The 20,258-nt window shown below is 50.4% G+C and overlaps 1 protein-coding gene across 1 annotated transcript in view; it reads left to right on the forward strand.

The window, feature by feature from the left end:
• MAF1 (MAF1 homolog, negative regulator of RNA polymerase III) overlaps nucleotides 1-11,977 on the forward strand; it is a 77,429-nt gene extending 65,452 nt beyond the window's left edge. The window contains exons 7-9 of the mRNA XM_073556553.1: nucleotides 7,625-7,744; nucleotides 10,311-10,409; nucleotides 10,688-11,977. Coding sequence (XP_073412654.1) covers nucleotides 7,625-7,744; nucleotides 10,311-10,409; nucleotides 10,688-10,709 — 241 coding nt within the window. The 3' untranslated portion in view covers nucleotides 10,710-11,977. The remainder of the gene's footprint in view (nucleotides 1-7,624; nucleotides 7,745-10,310; nucleotides 10,410-10,687) is intronic.
• Nucleotides 11,978-20,258: the final 8,281 nt, after the last annotated feature.

Genomic DNA, 20,258 nt, shown 5'->3' on the forward strand with positions numbered 1-20,258 from the left:
ATACATGGCTCCCCTGTCCCATCCTGTATACATGGCTCCCCTGTCCCATCCTGTATACATGGCTCCCCTGTCCCATCCTGTATACATGGCTCTGCTCCCACTCTCCCTCCCTTGTATATATGGCTCAGCTCCCAGTCTCCCGGCCTCCCCTGTATATATGACTCCGCTCCCAGTCTCCCGGCCTCCCCTGTGTATATGGCTCTGCTCCCAGTCTCCCGGCCTCCCCTGTGTATATGGCTCCGCTCCCACTCTCCCGGCCTCCCTTGTATATATGGCTCCGCTCCCAGTCTCCCTCCCTTGTATATATGGCTCCGCTCCCACTCTCCCTCCCTTGTATATATGGCTCCGCTCCCACTCTCCCGGCCTCCCTTGTATATATGGCTCCGCTCCCAGTCTCCCGGCCTCCCTTGTATATGGCTCCGCTCCCACCCTCCCTCCCTTGTATATATGGCTCTGTTTCCACTCTCCCTCCCTTGTATATATGGCTCCGCTCCCACTCTCCCTCGTATATATGGCTCCGCTCCCACTCTCCCTCCCTTGTATATATGGCTCCGCTCCCACTCTCCCGGCCTCCCCTGTGTATATGGCTCTGCTCCCACTCTCCCTCCCTTGTATATATGGCTCCGCTCCCACTCTCCCTCCCTTGTATATATGGCTCCGCTCCCACTCTCCCTCCCTTGTATATATGGCTCCGCTCCCACTCTCCCGGCCTCCCTTGTATATATGGCTCCGCTCCCAGTCTCCCGGCCTCCCTTGTATATGGCTCCGCTCCCACTCTCCCTCCCTTGTATATATGGCTCTGTTTCCACTCTCCCTCCCTTGTATATATGGCTCCGCTCCCACTCTCCCTCCCTTGTATATATGGCTCTGCTCCCACTCTCCCTCCCTTGTATATATGGCTCTGCTCCCACTCTCCCTCCCTTGTATATATGGCTCTGCTCCCACTCTCCCTCCCTTGTATATATGGCTCTGCTCCCACTCTCCCTCCCTTGTATACATGGCTCCGCTCCCACTCTCCCTCCCTTGTATATATGGCTCCGCTCCCACTCTCCCGTCTCCCTTGTATATATGGCTCCGCTCCCAGTCTCCCGGCCTCCCTTGTATGTGGCTCCGCTCCCACCCTCCCTCCCTTGTATATATGGCTCTGTTTCCACTCTCCCTCCCTTGTATATATGGCTCTGCTCCCACTCTCCCTCCCTTGTATATATGGCTCCGCTCCCACTCTCCCTCCCTTGTATATATGGCTCTGCTTCCACTCTCCCTCCCTTGTATATATGGCTCCGCTCCCACTCTCCCTCCCTTGTATATATGGCTCCGCTCCCACTCTCCCGGTCTCCCTTGTATATATGGCTCCGCTCCCACTCTCCCGGCCTCCCTTGTATATATGGCTCCGCTCCCACTCTCCCGGCCTCCCTTGTATATATGGCTCCGCTCCCAGTCTCCCGGCCTCCCCTGTGTATATGGCTCCGCTCCCAGTCTCCCGGCCTCCCCTGTGTATATGGCTCCGCTCCCAGTCTCCCAGCCTCCCTTGTATATATGGCTCCACTCGGCTCCCCCATCATACTTACCCTCACATCGCTGACCTTCCTTCCCGTCGCTGAACTTCCCTCCCTGCATCTCGCGGCGCTTCAGCTCCTGTGCGGAGCGGTCACGTGCTACCGCTCATTAAGGTGCATGAATATGGACGCCACGCCTATGGGAGAGGAGTGGCGTCCATATTCATGACCTTAAATGAGCGATACACTTGACCGCTCAGCCCTGGATGAAGCCGCCGCGGGATGCAGGGTGAGTATCAGCTGCTGCACCGCCGCCGGCTCCCCTTCTGTCCGCGGACCGGCAAGGGCACTGCAACGGCCTGGTGCTGGGCTGCGGACCGGTGGTTGGGGACCCCTGGGCTAGACAATGTATAGCATATAAGCAGCCCTCACTATTCATCAAGTATCAGCTTACAAGTCAATATTCCAGGCTTATAGGTCAGTATTCCAGACTTACACAAAAAGTCTGTTTTCTTGACCAACCAGAAATCAACACTTAAATTCAAAAGCCAACATACAGATAAAAAGTCAATTATTCTTGGTTTGCTAAACATAGGCGTCTGGGTAATTTAAGATATAATCAGGTTTCTTCACAAATGCCATGAAGGCCAAGGAGATCTCCAAACATGAAGGCCCAAGGGGGAGGGCCAGATACCGCCATGAAGGCCCAAGGGGGGGGGATGGCCAGACACGGCCATGAAGGCCCAAGGGGGGGGATGGCCAGACACGGCCATGAAGGCCCAAGGGGGGGGATGGCCAGACACGGCCATGAAGGCCCAAGGGGGGGGATGGCCAGACACGGCCATGAAGGCCCAAGGGGGGGGATGGCCAGACACGGCCATGAAGGCCCAAGGGGGGGGATGGCCAGACACGGCCATGAAGGCCCAAGGGGGGGGATGGCCAGACACGGCCATGAAGGCCCAAGGGGGGGGATGGCCAGACACGGCCATGAAGGCCCAAGGGGGGGGATGGCCAGACACGGCCATGAAGGCCCAAGGGGGGGGATGGCCAGACACGGCCATGAAGGCCCAAGGGGGGGGATGGCCAGACACGGCCATGAAGGCCCAAGGGGGGGGATGGCCAGACACGGCCATGAAGGCCCAAGGGGGGGGATGGCCAGACACGGCCATGAAGGCCCAAGGGGGGGGATGGCCAGACACGGCCATGAAGGCCCAAGGGGGGGGATGGCCAGACACGGCCATGAAGGCCCAAGGGGGGGGATGGCCAGACACGGCCATGAAGGCCCAAGGGGGGGGATGGCCAGACACGGCCATGAAGGCCCAAGGGGGGGGATGGCCAGACACGGCCATGAAGGCCCAAGGGGGGGGATGGCCAGACACGGCCATGAAGGCCCAAGGGGGGGGATGGCCAGACACGGCCATGAAGGCCCAAGGGGGGGGATGGCCAGACACGGCCATGAAGGCCCAAGGGGGGGGATGGCCAGACACGGCCATGAAGGCCCAAGGGGGGGGATGGCCAGACACGGCCATGAAGGCCCAAGGGGGGGGATGGCCAGACAAGTCAATGTCAGGGTTGGGTTATAAAGAGAAAAAAATGATAAAATATTGTGAGGGGTTGACAGTCAGCTGCTTTCCAAGGTGGATACAGCAACATTTCTTGTAGTAAATCTGCTTTATTATGGACAGCGTAGACCTAGCAGGATTCAGCTAAATAAACGGAGGATTTCTGGCATAACAGTAAAACAAAAGATAACGTGACAAAGTCCACTAGTCTGAGGGATTGGCCTCCGATCACTAGATGTATTCCGCTCCGCCTGGAGCCTCCGATGGAAGACTTGCTCTCTCCAACCCACAGTGTTGTGAGTTCATTCTCCCCTTCACCTTTGATGTCTGATATACTCCCTCTGCTGGTGAAGAGAGGTGGTGAAATTGATTGGGATGGGAAGAACCTGTCATCTGAACAGGCGGAGTGTGATTGGACATCTGGAATTTCTGAGTAGATATAAGGCAGCCGACGCCCTGCAGGGTTTGCTGGTGATCCTTTCTGCTCTGAGCTCTTGCATCCAGTTTAGTTCCTGTCTACTAAAAGCTAAGTTTTTGGCCTGCTATTATTCCATGAGATTTTGTCTGGTTTCCTTAGTGTTTATATTCAGCTAGTCCTGGTTGGGACTGGCTGAATTCCATTTTTGTCTCTGATTAGTTGATCTCTTTGCTCTGTTTTCAGAATATACCTGAGTGCTGATATAGTGATTTTGAAGTCTAGCGACTTCAGGGCCTTTTCTATCAGACGTGTTGGGACAGTTTTGGTAGGGTTTTTGCGGATTGCAGCCAGCATCTTTTCTGTCCTGTCCTATCTAGTTAGTTGGGCCCCATCGTTTGCTCAGCCTGTCTTTCTGTCTGTTTGTGTTTTCATCTGTTTTTCACCGACAATACATGTTGGGGGCTGTCAATTGCTTTGGGGTCTGCTCTGGGGCAGTTTAGATTTCCCCTTTCCTTCTTTAAGCTTATGTAGTTCTCCAGCTGTGACGAGGGGTCTAGTGCATCGTAGGAACGTTCCACGGCTGCTGCTAGTTGTGGTGAATAGGATCAGGGGTCTGCAATCCGATAGCTACCAACCTCTCCGGTTTTCTGACTTAACTTGTATTTTTGTTTTCTCCTCCTCCGGTAACTCCTTCATTACACCACAGCACACACGGACTCTCAAGTCAAGCCATTTACGTCAGGCCGTGTGATAATCCCATGACCGTGACATCATCCCTGGTCCTGTCAGTACACCTGCCGGTGGAGATAAGGTGGTCTTCCTCCCACCCCCTCTATGGATGCCCATGTCTGCAACTTTAACCCTCTCAACACTGCCGGAGGAAAATATCCTGGTTTCTCATCACTAAAGCCATTATGTGCAGTGACAACGTATCTCCCCTCATATATCGTACCAGTGACCAGGGAGTAATCGGGTCAGACGTATTGGAGAGGATTGATCGGTGCTGTACCTGTAATGTGGAGTACGGAGTATTATACGGGGAGTAATCGGGTCAGATGTATTGGAGGGGATTGATCGGCTCTGTACCTGTAATGTGGAGTACGGTGTATTATACGGGGAGTAATCGGGTCAGACGTATTGGAGAGGATTGATCGGCTCTGTACCTGTAATGTGGAGTACGGAGTATTATACGGGGAGTGATCGGGTCAGATGTATTGGAGAGGATTGATCGGCTCTGTACCTGTAATGTGGAGTACGGTGTATTATACGGGGAGTGATCGGGTCAGAAGTATTGGAGAGGATTGATCGGCTCTGTACCTGTAATGTGGAGTACGGTGTATTATACGGGGAGTAATCGGGTCAGACGTATTGGAGAGGATTGATCGGTGCTGTACCTGTAATGTGGAGTACGGTGTATTATACGGGGAGTAATCGGGTCAGACGTATTGGAGAGGATTGATCGGCACTGTACCTGTAATGTGGAGTACGGTGTATTATACGGGGAGTAATCGGGTCAGACGTATTGGAGAGGATTGATCGGCTCTGTACCTGTAATGTGGAGTACGGTGTATTATACGGGGAGTGATCGGGTCAGATGTATTGGAGAGGATTGATCGGCTCTGTACCTGTAATGTGGAGTACGGTGTATTATACGGGGAGTAATCGGGTCAGACGTATTGGAGAGGATTGATCGGTGCTGTACCTGTAATGTGGAGTACGGTGTATTATACGGGGAGTGATCGGGTCAGATGTATTGGAGGGGATTGATCGGCACTGTACCTGTAATGTGGAGTACGGAGTATTATACGGGGAGTGATCGGGTCAGATGTATTGGAGGGGATTGATCGGCGCTGTACCTGTAATGTGGAGTACGGAGTATTATACGGGGAGTAATCGGGTCAGATGTATTGGAGAGGATTGATCGGTGCTGTACCTGTAATGTGGAGTACGGTGTATTATACGGGGAGTAATCGGGTCAGACGTATTGGAGAGGATTGATCGGTTCTGTACCTGTAATGTGGAGTACGGAGTATTATACGGGGAGTGATCGGGTCAGACGTATTGGAGGGGATTGATCGGGGCTGTACCTGTAATGTGGAGTACGGTGTATTATACGGGGAGTAATCGGGTCAGATGTATTGGAGAGGATTGATCGGTGCTGTACCTGTAATGTGGAGTACGGTGTATTATACGGGGAGTCATCGGGTCAGACGTATTGGAGAGGATTGATCGGCTCTGTACCTGTAATGTGGAGTACGGTGTATTATACGGGGAGTAATCGGGTCAGATGTATTGGAGAGGATTGATCGGGGCTGTACCTGTAATGTGGAGTACGGAGTATTATACGGGGAGTGATCGGGTCAGACGTATTGGAGGGGATTGATCGGCTCTGTACCTGTAATGTGGAGTACGGAGTATTATACGGGGAGTAATCGGGTCAGATGTATTGGAGAGGATTGATCGGGGCTGTACCTGTAATGTGGAGTACGGTGTATTATACGGGGAGTAATCGGGTCAGACGTATTGGAGAGGATTGATCGGTTCTGTACCTGTAATGTGGAGTACGGAGTATTATACGGGGAGTGATCGGGTCAGACGTATTGGAGGGGATTGATCGGTGCTGTACCTGTAATGTGGAGTACGGTGTATTATACGGGGAGTGATCGGGTCAGATGTATTGGAGAGGATTGATCGGTGCTGTACCTGTAATGTGGAGTACGGTGTATTATACGGGGAGTAATCGGGTCAGATGTATTGGAGAGGATTGATCGGCTCTGTACCTGTAATGTGGAGTACATTACCAAAAAGCTCTTTCTTGGTCTCTGTCCACAAACACTTTTTCCAGAAGGATTTCGGCTTAATCGCGTATGTTTTGGCAAGCAGTCTATCTTTGTCTGTGCCAGCAGTGTGGGTCCTCCGGGGTCTCCTGCCAGCAGTGTGGGTCCTCCGGGGTCTCCTGCCAGCAGTGTGGGTCCCCCGGGGTCTCCTGCCAGCAGTGTGGGTCCCCCGGGGTCTCCTGCCAGCAGTGTGGGTCCCCCGGGGTCTCCTGCCAGCAGTGTGGGTCCCCCGGGGTCTCCTGCCAGCAGTGTGGGTCCCCCGGGGTCTCCTGCCAGCAGTGTGGGTCCCCCGGGGTCTCCTGCCAGCAGTGTGGGTCCCCCGGGGTCTCCTACCATAGCGTTTCATTACATTCATATGTGGACGGATAGTTCGCCCTGACACTGATGCCCCCTGAGCCTGCAGGACAGCTGGAATTTCTTTTGAACTCTATTGGGGCTTATCTGCCATCCGGACTATCCTGCATTAAAACCTTTCATAACTGTTTTTCCGCAGTCCAGGGAGATGAGCTACAGTGTCGGAGGTTGTAAACTTCTTGATTATGTTGTGCACCGGACAAAGGAACATAAGATCTCTGGAGATGGACTTGTAAACTGGAGATTATTGATATTTTTCAACAATTTTGGTTCTCAAGTCCTTAGACGATTCTCTTCTTCTCTTTCTGTTCTTTATGCTTGGTGCAAAATGAGTCAGTTATCTGGTTTCAGGTGTGGTTTTCACACCTGTTACCTGCCACAGGTGAGTCTGAACAAGCATCACATGCTTGAAATAAAGTTGTTTTCCCTGAGATTTGGAAAGGTGCCAACAATTTTGTCCTGCCCATTTTGGGGTTTTGTGTGAAATTGTGTGCAATTTGCCTCTCCTTCTGTTTTTTTGTGTGTGTTCTTCCAATATTGTTCCAATACACACAAAGGAAATATGTGGAATTGGAATAATTTTCTAGGAGTAATAATACTTCATTTTCTTGAATATTTTTAAGGGTGCCAGTAATTTCGGCCATGACCGTATAGCCATATCAGCCAGAGTAGAAGGGTTATTTTGGTTCCTTTGTCCTTCATCTTTATTTGAAAGGGTTTGTTTTGTATATGATGATCTCTGTTCTGATGGCCTTGACAAAGGTCCAGAGATGGACAAAAGCGTCGTCTATGACCTTGTCCTCTGGGCTCCTGCTGATCTCCCGGTGAGGGAGCCTCTGTCTCGCGTTACCCGAGTGTCGGCTTTTCTGCTGTTTCTGAGGCTTCCTCCAGATCCTTCATGCCACTGGGAAGCTGCCTGAATACATCCGTGCCAACCATGTCTGTCTCTCTTCATAGCTACAACCCCGACCTGGACTCTGATCCCTTTGGAGAAGATGGGAACCTGTGGTCCTTCAACTACTTCTTCTACAATAAGAAGCTGAAAAGAATAGTGTTCTTCACGTGCCGCTCCATCAGGTAATGGGCTAAGTCGTGTCCCGTATTTCACACCCCAACCCGCCACATCTTCCAGCAGCGTTTAATGCATGAGTGCCCCCTTACACCCGTCAGCCTCCCCACACACCCCAACTTTCTTCAGCAGTTTTCTCACATGTGCTTGTCCTTCAGCAGTTTTTTAGCTCGTACGCCTCTCCTTTCTTTGGCAGTTTTTTACTGTGTACGCCTCTCCTTTCTTTGGCAGTTTTTTACTGTGTACGCCTCTCCTTTCTTTGGCAGTTTTTTACTGTGTACGCCTCTCCTTTCTTTGGCAGTTTTACCGTGGGCGCCTCTCCTTTCTTTGGCAGTTTTTTACTGTGTGCGCCTCTCCTTTTTTTGGCAGTTTTACCGTGGGCGCCTCTCCTTTCTTTGGCAGTTTTTTACTGTGTACGCCTCTCCTTTCTTTGGCAGTTTTACCGTGTGCGCCTCTCCTTTCTTTGGCAGTTTTTTACTGTGTACGCCTCTCCTTTCTTTGGCAGTTTTACCGTGGGCGCCTCTCCTTTCTTTGGCAGTTTTTTACTGTGTGCGCCTCTCCTTTTTTTGGCAGTTTTACCGTGGGCGCCTCTCCTTTCTTTAGCAGTTTTTTACTGTGTGCGCCTCTCCTTTCTTTGGCAGTTTTTTACTGTGTGCGCCTCTCCTTTCTTTGGCAGTTTTACCGTGTGCGCCTCTCCTTTCTTTGGCAGTTTTTTACCGTGTGCGCCTCTCCTTTCGTTGGCAGTTTTTTACTGTGTGCGCCTCTCCTTTCTTTGGCAGTTTTTTACCGTGTGCGCCTCTCCTTTCTTTGGCAGTTTTTTACCGTGTGCGCCTCTCCTTTCTTTGGCAGTTTTTTACCGTGTGCGCCTCTCCTTTCTTTGGCAGTTTTACCGTGTGCGCCTCTCCTTTCTTTGGCAGTTTTTTTACTGTGTGCGCCTCTCCTTTCTTTGGCAGTTTTTTACTGTGTGCGCCTCTCCTTTCTTTGGCAGTTTTTTACTGTGTGCGCCTCTCCTTTCTTTGGCAGTTTTTTACTGTGTGCGCCTCTCCTTTCTTTGGCAGTTTTTTACTGTGTGCGCCTCTCCTTTCTTTGGCAGTTTTTTACTGTGTGCGCCTCTCCTTTCTTTGGCAGTTTTTTACTGTGTGCGCCTCTCCTTTCTTTGGCAGTTTTTTACTGTGTACGCCTCTCCTTTCTTTGGCAGTTTTACCGTGGGCGCCTCTCCTTTCTTTGGCAGTTTTTTACTGTGTGCGCCTCGCCATTCTTTGGCAGTTTTTTACTGTGTGCGCCTCTCCTTTCTTTGGCAGTTTTACCGTGGGCGCCTCTCCTTTCTTTAGCAGTTTTTTACTGTGTGCGCCTCTCCTTTCTTTGGCAGTTTTTTACTGTGTGCGCCTCTCCTTTCTTTGGCAGTTTTACTGTGTGCGCCTCTCCTTTCTTTGGCAGTTTTTTACTGTGTGCGCCTCTCCTTTCTTTGGCAGTTTTTTACTGTGTGCGCCTCTCCTTTCTTTGGCAGTTTTTTACCGTGTGCGCCTCTCCTTTCTTTGGCAGTTTTTTACCGTGTGCGCCTCTCCTTTCTTTGGCAGTTTTTTACCGTGTGCGCCTCTCCTTTCTTTGGCAGTTTTACCGTGTGCGCCTCTCCTTTCTTTGGCAGTTTTTTTACTGTGTGCGCCTCTCCTTTCTTTGGCAGTTTTTTACTGTGTGCGCCTCTCCTTTCTTTGGCAGTTTTTTTACTGTGTGCGCCTCTCCTTTCTTTGGCAGTTTTTTACTGTGTGCGCCTCTCCTTTCTTTGGCAGTTTTTTACAGTGTGCGCCTCTCCTTTCTTTGGCAGTTTTTTACTGTGTGCGCCTCTCCTTTCTTTGGCAGTTTTTTACTGTGTGCGCCTCTCCTTTCTTTGGCAGTTTTTTACTGTGTGCGCCTCTCCTTTCTTTGGCAGTTTTTTACTGTGTGCGCCTCTCCTTTCTTTGGCAGTTTTACCGTGGGCGCCTCTCCTTTCTTTGGCAGTTTTTTACTGTGTGCGCCTCGCCATTCTTTGGCAGTTTTTTACTGTGTGCGCCTCGCCATTCTTTGGCAGTTTTTTACTGTGTGCGCCTCTCCTTTCTTTGGCAGTTTTTTACTGTGTGCGCCTCTCCTTTCTTTGGCAGTTTTACCGTGGGCGCCTCTCCTTTCTTTAGCAGTTTTTTACTGTGTGCGCCTCTCCTTTCTTTGGCAGTTTTTTACTGTGTGCGCCTCTCCTTTCTTTGGCAGTTTTACTGTGTGCGCCTCTCCTTTCTTTGGCAGTTTTTTACTGTGTGCGCCTCTCCTTTCTTTGGCAGTTTTTTACTGTGTGCGCCTCTCCTTTCTTTGGCAGTTTTTTACCGTGTGCGCCTCTCCTTTCTTTGGCAGTTTTTTACCGTGTGCGCCTCTCCTTTCGTTGGCAGTTTTTTACCGTGTGCGCCTCTCCTCCTTTTTTTGGCAGTGTTACCGCGCGTGCGTCACCTGTACACTGGATTTGGCTACGTTCTGTTGACACGTCAGCTCTCTCGTCCCCTAGACACCTGTTTGCCTCCAGTGGATCTCACCTCGGTTCCCCTTGTTTTTCAGTGGGTACACCTATAAACGGGCTGATGTGGGCTCAGAACTAGATATGGATCTTGAAGAGGAAATGGAAGATGATGGAGCCGGTCACATCGGTGGTGATTGGTAAGACTTTCTCTGATACAGACTCTTCCTAATTATCATTCCGCTAGCATTAGTTGTCTGGAAACTGTCAGCAAGCAGGATGTTTTTATTTTTTGGCTGCAAGGAATGGGAATTGTACTGCATGTCTGCAGGTCTGATTGGCCGTGTAAGGGCGCATCATGTTTGCTGTATGTGGGGTCCTGGATGAGTCAGCCGGGTTCATCTCCTGCGAGTCGGACTGTGGAGACATTTCAGCCCGTCAGATTTTCTGCTCTCTAATCCGGTTTCTCTTCTTTCAGGCCCTCGATGATGTGCAGCTAATGTGGATGATTTCCGTCCAGCGTGAGCCCCGGGATGTTATGGAGCTCGTGCCCTTTGTCTGATCCTCCCCTGTGCACTGCAATCTCCCGTGTGTTGTCCTGTGGTGCCTGAGGTCCTCTCCCTGTGCTGAGAATACCTGGTGACATTGATGGATTGGCTCCTTATATATCAGGAACTTTGCTATAAAGACTTTTCCATTGGTCGTGGAGAGCGGCCGCTGACTATTGTACATAAAGGATCCGTACTCGTCTTTTGTAAATCTCTTCTGGGACAGACGTGTGAGAGGAGGAGTGCCGGCGGCTGTATTGTTGTGTGTGTAACCAGCTTTATGCTCTTCTCTTTAGTTTTTGGCTGTGAATCTTTCTGATATTGGCTTGTATGTACAATGGGTGTTTCCTGTATATATTCAGATTGGCCATTGCACTCAATTAAGGTCATATCGGTGCTGGCGGGGTTAGAGCCTACCCCTTATGTAGGCCATTTTACATAGCCAGTGCTTGCAGTCAAGACCTCAGTCTTCTCATCACAGCCTGGCCATGGACTACTCTGTTCTACAGAGTGAGCTCGTCGCCCGTCACAGCCTGGCCTCGGACTACTCGTCGCCCGTCACAGCCTGGCCTCGGACTACTCGTCGCCCGTCACAGCCTGGCCTCGGACTACTCGTCGCCCGTCACAGCCTGGCCTCGGACTACTCGTCGCCCGTCACAGCCTGGCCTCGGACTACTCGTCGCCCGTCACAGCCTGGCCTCGGACTACTCGTCGCCCGCCACAGCCTGGCCTCGGACTACTCGTCGCCCGCCACAGCCTGGCCTCGGACTACTCGTCGCCCGCCACAGCCTGGCCTCGGACTACTCGTCGCCCGCCACAGCCTGGCCTCGGACTACTCGTCGCCCGCCACAGCCTGGCCTCGGACTACTCGTCGCCCGCCACAGCCTGGCCTCGGACTACTCGTCGCCCGCCACAGCCTGGCCTCGGACTACTCGTCGCCCGCCACAGCCTGGCCTCGGACTACTCGTCGCCCGCCACAGCCTGGCCTCGGACTACTCGTCGCCCGCCACAGCCTGGCCTCGGACTACTCGTCGCCCGCCACAGCCTGGCCTCGGACTACTCGTCGCCCGCCACAGCCTGGCCTCGGACTTCTTATTTCTGCTGCGTGAGAACTGTTTGTTCCTCTGCATACAGTGTTGGTTGCAGAATGTTTGTGTTTTTAGAAGTTTTTTATGCAGTTGGTAATTTTCTCCACATTATTAAAGATTCTTTGAAAACAAGACTTGTGTTTTCAGCCAATTGGTCAGTGGGGTAGTGAGAAACGTCCAGCTTCTTCTCTAGTGCAGGCTCTGGTGCTGTCTACCTAACTCTGAAGACCTGGCTATGCAGCTACAACTTGGGCACATCAACCTCTGACTACTGATGTCCATCAACAACATTGCCCTCAACTCTCCATTCCTGACACCTCAAGACCCCACTGGCTATCCACAACTTAACCCAAAACCTGAACATGCTGCTATTCACCTCTGACATAACCAAACCTGGTGACCCCTCTCTGCAAGCGGTGGGAAACATTAACCTAAAACTAGGAGAGAATTGGTTCCGTAAGACTGGCAGAGCATACTGTGGAGGAGCTGGTGATCCATGGTGTCCGAAGCTGCCAAAATCCAGGAGAGTCATTGACTTACATTGTGCCATTGGTAGGCAGTCAGAGGCTTTAGTGATGGCAGTTTCTGTAGTGTAAGCTGCAGAACCAGACTAAAAAGGACCAGATTAATAGAGAAAAATAAAAAATCCATAAGACCTCTCCAGGGAGTGGACATGTCCTCACACTGAACATGTGGGATAGCTGGGAAGAGAGAAACTAATTCTAACTAGTGCTCACTTCCTAACACTTCAATTTCCATTAAAGGAGGGACCTCCTGCAGTGTCCAGGTAATAACAGCAGAGAAATGCTTTTGAGAAAAAGACAAGTCTCAGATTAGTTTATGCAGAGAAGTACCTGTCCCAAGATCAAAGAACTGTTCTGAGACCTTTTTTCACAAATGTTCGGATATGCATATTGGGGTTTTGCATCGATCTGATATTTGTTTTCGGCTTTGTAGTGAAGAGACTAACATCACGCACTCATTCACTTCACAATAAGGCCATTCTAACCTCGCCAACTTAATATTGGTTCAATGGATGGTGCTATATATGTCATGTTTTATTACCATAAAAACAAATTCACAATAGGAAATATGAGACAATATCTATCACCTGAGACCTTCAGGGGCGAAGATATCCTGTAAGTTGTGGATCTGATAAAATTCTAAAATAGCCCCAAATTAGCCCTTCAAGGGGAGGTGTGTGGGCATAGCAGTGAGCTAATAAAAAAAAAGTTGAAAGACACTAGTTCCCTTTTCTGTGACATCAGGTTTAGGAATTCTCTGTTATTCCTTTTTATGATATGTAATTATATATCACATTGCTTGTTCCCATTTGGTATCCTCTTGTATGTGTATATATATATTTTATAAACATTGCCTATCTTTTGCTCTTTAACCGCATTCTGAAACCATACGCTAATTATTATTATGCATTTATATAGCGCCATTTATTCCATGGCGCTTTACATGTCAAAAGGGGAATTATAGACAAGTGTAATATATACAAGAATAATAAATAAGTGTAAATGGGCATCCAATTGGCCTGTATAAAGGATTGGTGGTGGCTAGTGACGAGCGAGCACTAAAATGCTCGAGTGCTCGTGTTAGGGCTGGCGGAACGCACCAGATAATAAAAGATGGTGATAAGGTGTGTTCACAGCCCGGGGTCCACCATGCAGAGGTGGTAAACTGCTGCTCGGTAATAGCGGACGCTATGTGGCCCTATAAGAGAGGAACACGCGGGTTAACGTCACTGGTGTGTAAAGGGGCGAACTCTTGTTACTTCACAGAGCCGCACTACCGCGAAGCATAAATGCCTGAGCCTGGTAAAGCTCACAGACTTCGGCAAGGTGAGTGCTCAGTATATGGTCACAGATCTCTGCTCCACGGACACGGAGACACCGAGTCCCTCTAGACCTACTAAGTGTGCGGCGTCGCACCTGCAGACACCACTAATGGACGCTGGTGACCGTGGGGTGCCGACCAAGTGCACTGTGGCGTACAGGCAATCCTCCACTTGGAGCTGATGCTAGTCTGACTCTGCCTCCTACCTGCCCCTCAGCCTGGGCGCTAACAGGCAAGGCTACACAACACATGCGTACCAAGGGTAGGGGTTTCTTAATGAGTCATTCGGGCGGCCATGCAAACCTTTTATAGTTGCAGCCTTCCGGGACCTTCCTAGTGAACCAATCGGTGCACCAACAGGACCTGAGCATGTGACATCCGACCTCCAATGAGAGGTTGTCCCATAGGCGTGCTCAGTAGACCGAAAAGACAGTCCCAGGAGCTGCTCGTTGCTGGCTATTGTGGATTGCTAAGGCTGAACCAGGGGTGGCAGCAGCAACCAAGCCGACAAGACGTCGGGATCGACGTCTTTGCTGAGCAGCCTCCTCTGCGGCCGGGAATGAATGGGAGACTGCAGAAGGCAAGGCTCGGGATTCCTCCTGTGCAGGGGAAGAAACCTGGTGCCTAACAGCTCGTTGCTCGGGTCGAGCAAATTGGAATGCTCTGGTGCTTGACCCGAGCACCGAGCCCAATGTAAGTCCTTGGAAAAAAGCATTCTTCCGGCGGGCCCCCCGGCAGTCTGCGGAGGGACTAGAAATTGTGGAAATCTATGGGAATAGTGGTCAAATGAGATGGGAACATCAAGGGGAAGACCCCTGGAGACATTTCTGACTCCCAGGTCACTGCTGTGAATAATGTCGAGTTTCACGCCATTTTTACAGACTCACAATAAAACATACAAAAACGAAACCAAAATGGATTTTCCTGGGAAATATGTTAAGGAACATCCTTTCCAGGGTATTGACCTGTATAGAAGGCAAAATAAATAACCAAAAATAAAAATGCTCCTCCACACCTTGGGCTATGTTCACACGTAGCGTTTTTGAACTTTAGCATTGCTTTCAACCAAGACAAATGCATTCACTGGGAAATGTCATTTCACAACCTTATCTAGCCATGTGGTGTGTGACACATCATCAGACACATCCTGTTTCATTTATGAAGGAGGGACTCTCAAAGTCTATTTTTATAGGGCCAGCAGGCGGCCTTTACTATTCTTAGGGTCCGTCACACATAGCGACGCAGCAGCGATCCCGACAACGATATCACCTTGTCAGGATCTCTGGTGTAACGCTACATGATCGCTGGTGAGCTGTCAAACCGGCAGATCTCAGCAGCGATCAGGAGAGCGACATGCGGGTAACAAGCGACGTACGTCGCTTAGTTGCCCATTGTGTACCTTAGTTACCAGCGCGCTGATAGCCAAGGTACACATCGGGTTTCTAAGTGGCGCGCGGCACTTAGAAACCCGATGTGTACCTTGGTTACCAGCTCCTGCTCGCCGATCTCCTGCCTGTCAGACGCAGCGATGCGTGCTGGCCAGCGGGAGACCAGCGATCGAAGAAATGTCCTGGCCATTCCAGGACTATCAGCGATACCCCGCGGGGGGGCCGGTCGCTGGTCAGTGTCACACACAGAGATCTCGGTGAGATCGCTGTGTGTCGCGGGGGCTTTAGAGAGCCATCAGCCGGCTATGCTTTGTTGTTCCCATTATTAAACAGTGGGTCCCCTATACTGCTGCAGTGAGTGGCAGGGCTGCTCAAAATTTGGGTGCACCCCAATACCCCTTTGAAGAGACGTAGAGGAGGGCCTCCTAAAAGCAATGTTCCCATTATTAGGAAGTGGTTCTCCCATAGTGTATGCATATGCAGTGAGTGGCAGGGCTGCCAAAAATTTGGAGGCACCCAATACCCATTGGAAGAGACGTGGAGCAGGGTCTCATAAAAGAAAATGTTCCCATTAGAAAGGAGCGGGTCTCCTATACTTGTGATACTCATGCACTAAGTGTATGGGCTGACAAACATTTACCCCTAGTTGTATACATACTGTATACCAAATTTTTTTTTTACGGGCATCATAAACACCCTTTATAAAAATTATGTGGGGGTTGCATCATGGACCACGGTCCGCAGGAGGAGGACAACAGCAAATAGTCAAAATCAGGAAGTGTATACCCATGTGTGGGTGTGAAGAGGTGCATGGGAATACACCTCCCAAGAAAAGACACTGGATTTGAGGTTATGTTTCGGTGTTATCATTCGGTGGTGTAGAGAAGTCTGCCCCCCTCTAGCCCTTGTTCATTTTTATAAGAGTCAGCTTGTCTGCATTTTCAGTTGCAGGCGGATGAGCTCATCAGTTATAATTCCACCAGCGGCACTAAAAACCCGCTCTGACAAAACACTAACGGCAGGGCAGGCCAGGACCTCCAAGGCGTAGAGAGCCCGTTCATGCCACGTGTCCAGCTTGGATACCCAATAATTATAAGGCACGGAGGACGTTGGAACGGTCAGCAAGGTACTCCCTCAGCAAATTCCAAAACATTGCACTCCTTGTGACATTACCCTGCGCCTAAGGACCTGTGTGATGGGAGGGTCTGAGAAAACTCTCCCAGAACTTTGCCAGTGTTCCCCTGCCTCTGCTGGATTGGAGTTGTGTCTCTCTCACCCTGTACTCTTTGGTTTTCCAATGAACTGTGACCTCTGCCACCAGCGTTTCCAGATGGGAATTTTTTAAATAATTCCACAAGGGCCTTTTGGTACGGCATTGTTTTAGTAGACCTGTCCGCCTCGGGAATAAGAGACAAAGTTCTTGTAGCGTGGGTCTAGAAGTGTCGCCAACCCGTAATGACTGTCACCCAAAATTTAGAGAACGTGAGGGTCACAGGAAAGGCAGTGTAACATATACTCAGCCATGTGTGTCAGATTGCTAAGGCTGGAGTCACACTAACCTGCGCAAAATACGGTCCGTAGTTTACAGGCGTAATACGGATGAATGACCCCTAAATAGTGCTCCGTAGGTCATCCGTAAGCAAGGTGAGGTCGTGTATTTTGCGCATGTGTGTCTCCGTATGTAATCCGTATGTAATCCGTATGGCGAGATTTTCTCGCAGCCTTGCAAAATGGACATGTAACGGTTTTGAGGCCTGCTAACAATTTAAATCATTAGCCTGCACCCTATTTAGACACTCAGAAACAGGTGGATGCCTACATTCTGTCCATTTGTCACCTTGCTTTCACGAGGTGTGTTGGTGTTCTTTGTGCAGCATGGCAGAGGGTCTGCGATTCAATACAACTGAGCAGGTTCTCTTTACCTGGCTTTTGTCACGGCGCTTTGGGCAACCATACCCAGTGATAGTGGATCCGCGGAGGAGGAGACGCATGTGGGTCCATCCACTTCTGAGGCAACGACTCACAAGAGGTCATTTTCACCGCCTCTATTCTTCTCTGCGGGAGCATCCGGAGAAATTTTACCAATACTGTCGCATGAGCATTTCCACATTTGATCGACTCTTGGAGACAGTGCGCCCTGGGATCACCTTTCAGGACACAAGGATGCGCAAAGCCATATCTGCAGAGGAGCGACTTCTACTCACAATACGGTATGTACTACACAACCACATTCTCTGTGTTCATAATGTGTGGGCTAAATTATGTTTTTTTGCCTTCTTGGACAAAGTTTAATGCCCTCATCTTACTCCACATATGTTTCACCTGACACAGCAGAATGTTACATCTAATATGTCCTGCATATCACTCAGTCATTGTGCCACCAAATATGTGTGTGTTATTCTCTCTCATTTCCTACCAAGTTTGGTCGGCATGTAACTGATGTTTTTGGACTTTAGGCATTCTAAACTTTACTATTTCTGTTGTTCTACAGCTTCCTGTCCACTGGCCTGTCTTATGCCGCCCTCCACCATGAGTTTCTCATTGGAAAGTCAACCATTTCAGGCATAGTGAGGTCTACATGTACAGAAATCTGGACAAGACTCCATCAGGTGGTCATGCCCGACCCACTATCCCTGTGGGACACAGTGGCCAATCACTGATGCCCCAATCCGTGCCTCCGTGTCGTCGGCTACCTGGCAGGTCTATGGTAAGGCTTGGGAGGAGCGGTGCTCATTAATTCAGGGCAGGCCACGTTCACGTGGCTGAAAGAAAGCGGGGCGTCGGCTCAACGCAAATTATCGGTGTTAGCCTTTTTCTTTCAATTAATGTGATGGGCAGAGGTAACAAAGTATTTTTTCATAAAGCAAGCCATTAAAGGATGGAAAAGGCTACAACCAAGCCAAGAATGCCGCCGCCCCATATCACTGAGACTATTGCATGACATTATTTCCGTATCCCCATCAGTCTGCACTTCTCAATACAAGGCCGTCCTCATATCTGCAGCCTTTGCAATCGTCTTTTTCGGAGCGCTGCGCCTCAGCGAATTACTACCACGGTCAAAAACGCGTCGGAAGGTGGCCTAATCAATGAGGACATAGTTATATGCAGCGACGTTATGCGCATTCGGGTGAGGAAATCCAAGTGCGATCCCACTGGTAGGGGCTCATGGGTTCTGGTTAACGCATCAAACGGCCCCGTTTGCCCGTTAAAGATCGTCGAAAGATACGCCGTAATAAGGCACGCAGGTAGATTTTTCCTCACTCATACAGACGGGTCCCCTCTGACAAAGTACCAATTCCAAGCAATTTTTAAGCTGTGCTTGGAGAAAATCGGCGCAAATCTAAGAGTACGGGACACATTTGTTCCGTATCAGGGCAACCACAGAAGCAGCTAGGGCAGGAGTGTCAGAGGCCGAGGTGCAGAGAATGGGGCGTTGGAAATCCGCATGCTTCGCCAGATACATAAGACCTGATTTGCTGAATTAACATATGTTGTCTCTTGCAGGAGTTGAAGTTTTGGTTGTGGGACATTCCTATGTCTATTGGGCGGGAAACGGGCCAAACTGCGTCCGCGAGCAAGGAATCTTTACCTCCCGGGCCTAGAGGTTAACTGGAGGGGTATCAGAGGCTTCCAATGGAAACAGGTGTTCAAAGAGATGGTTGACATTTCAAGGAGGGCAAAGCGCCCGGTGATAATGGTGGTACACGCGGGTGGCAATGATCTTGGCAAGCAAAAGGTGGCGGATCTGTATAAATGGATGACAACCGATATAGAACGGCTCCCCTGTTTATTCACAAATATGATACTGGTGTGGTCAGAGATGATACCACGGGCCGTCTGGCGTGGCGCAAGAGATAAAAAAGCCATAGAGCGCACAAGGAGGAAATTCAACGCCCAGATGGGAAAATTTGTGAGAGGAAAAGGCGGTATCGTAATTCGTCACCACCATCTGCAACGGGATAACACAAGACTATTAAGACCAGATGGAGTTCACCTGATGGACATTGGCCTCGATATTTTTCTGACTGGTTTACAAGAGGGGGTTGAACAGGCCCTAACGCTGATGGGTGGGGGTCGGAGTCCCGTGTAGGCTATACACAGGATCCTCCGTGGCAGTAGAAGCAGTGGAGGGCAAAGGTTCGTAACCGCTCGTTGGGCCAACATGCCTGTCGAATGCGGACAGGATCTCGGCACGAGCCACCCGTTATGGAGTGTAATTGCCTTTCTCTGATTATGTAATTAATAAACTGTGACCGACCTGTTCAACCCACCTAAGATTGTCTGTTTCATTACGGGTTAGGAGGGAGGGGGGAAGGCACTGGTTACGACACACAGGTCTCCACAGTCTGGTAGAACTGTATAAGGAGCGCACCTCTGACTGTGGAGCCCATCTAACAATAAAATACGGCCAGTGCCCAGTCCCCCCCTCACACCAAGCCCCTTGGTGATGCACTAATTGGGATGACCCTGCGGGCCAATGGTTCTTAAAGGGGAAGGGTCCTACGGCCACACCTACAGGGGTTAAAGCCAGGTGTCCGTGCCATTAACTCCCTCTATCCCTCCCGGTGGACACCTGGAAGCGATCGTGCTATTGTCCCACCCTCATAAGTGTTAATGGGTGTGTATGGCCATACTAACTGGGGTTTAGATGTTAAATTGTAGATTATATAAAGATATGTGAATATATGTCTGACTATTTTTACCTTTAGTAAGTCACAGTGGTAGAAGCAGAGGAGGGCAAAGGTTCGTAACCGCTCGTTGGGCCAAAATGCCTGTCGAATGTGGACAGGATCTCGGCGCGAGCCGCCCGTTACGAAGTGTAATTGCCTTTCTCTGATTATGTAATTAATAAACTGTGACCGACCTGTTCAACCCACCTAGGATTGTCTGTGTTTCATTACGGGATTGGAGGGAGGGGGGAAGGCACTGGTTACGACACACAGGTCTCCACAGTCATCATCGGCCACTAGTCTGTCAGCAGCCGCAGGCCATAACTCAGTGGTCGTACAGAGACCAGGGGCCTGCCTGTTATACAATGATGGAAACTGCCGCTTTCAGGCGGCATGCAGATATAGACACGATTGCGCAGCCTGCGGTGGCGGACACCCTGCATCAAGGTGTACACGCTTCGCAAACGGAAATGCTACGAGGCAAAACCCCGGTAAGCGTAGCCGCCATGG

This window comes from Dendrobates tinctorius, unplaced genomic scaffold (assembly GCF_039654945.1).
Source record: "Dendrobates tinctorius isolate UK_male_01 unplaced genomic scaffold, ASM3965494v1 ptg000235l, whole genome shotgun sequence".
NCBI lineage: Eukaryota > Metazoa > Chordata > Amphibia > Anura > Dendrobatidae > Dendrobates > Dendrobates tinctorius.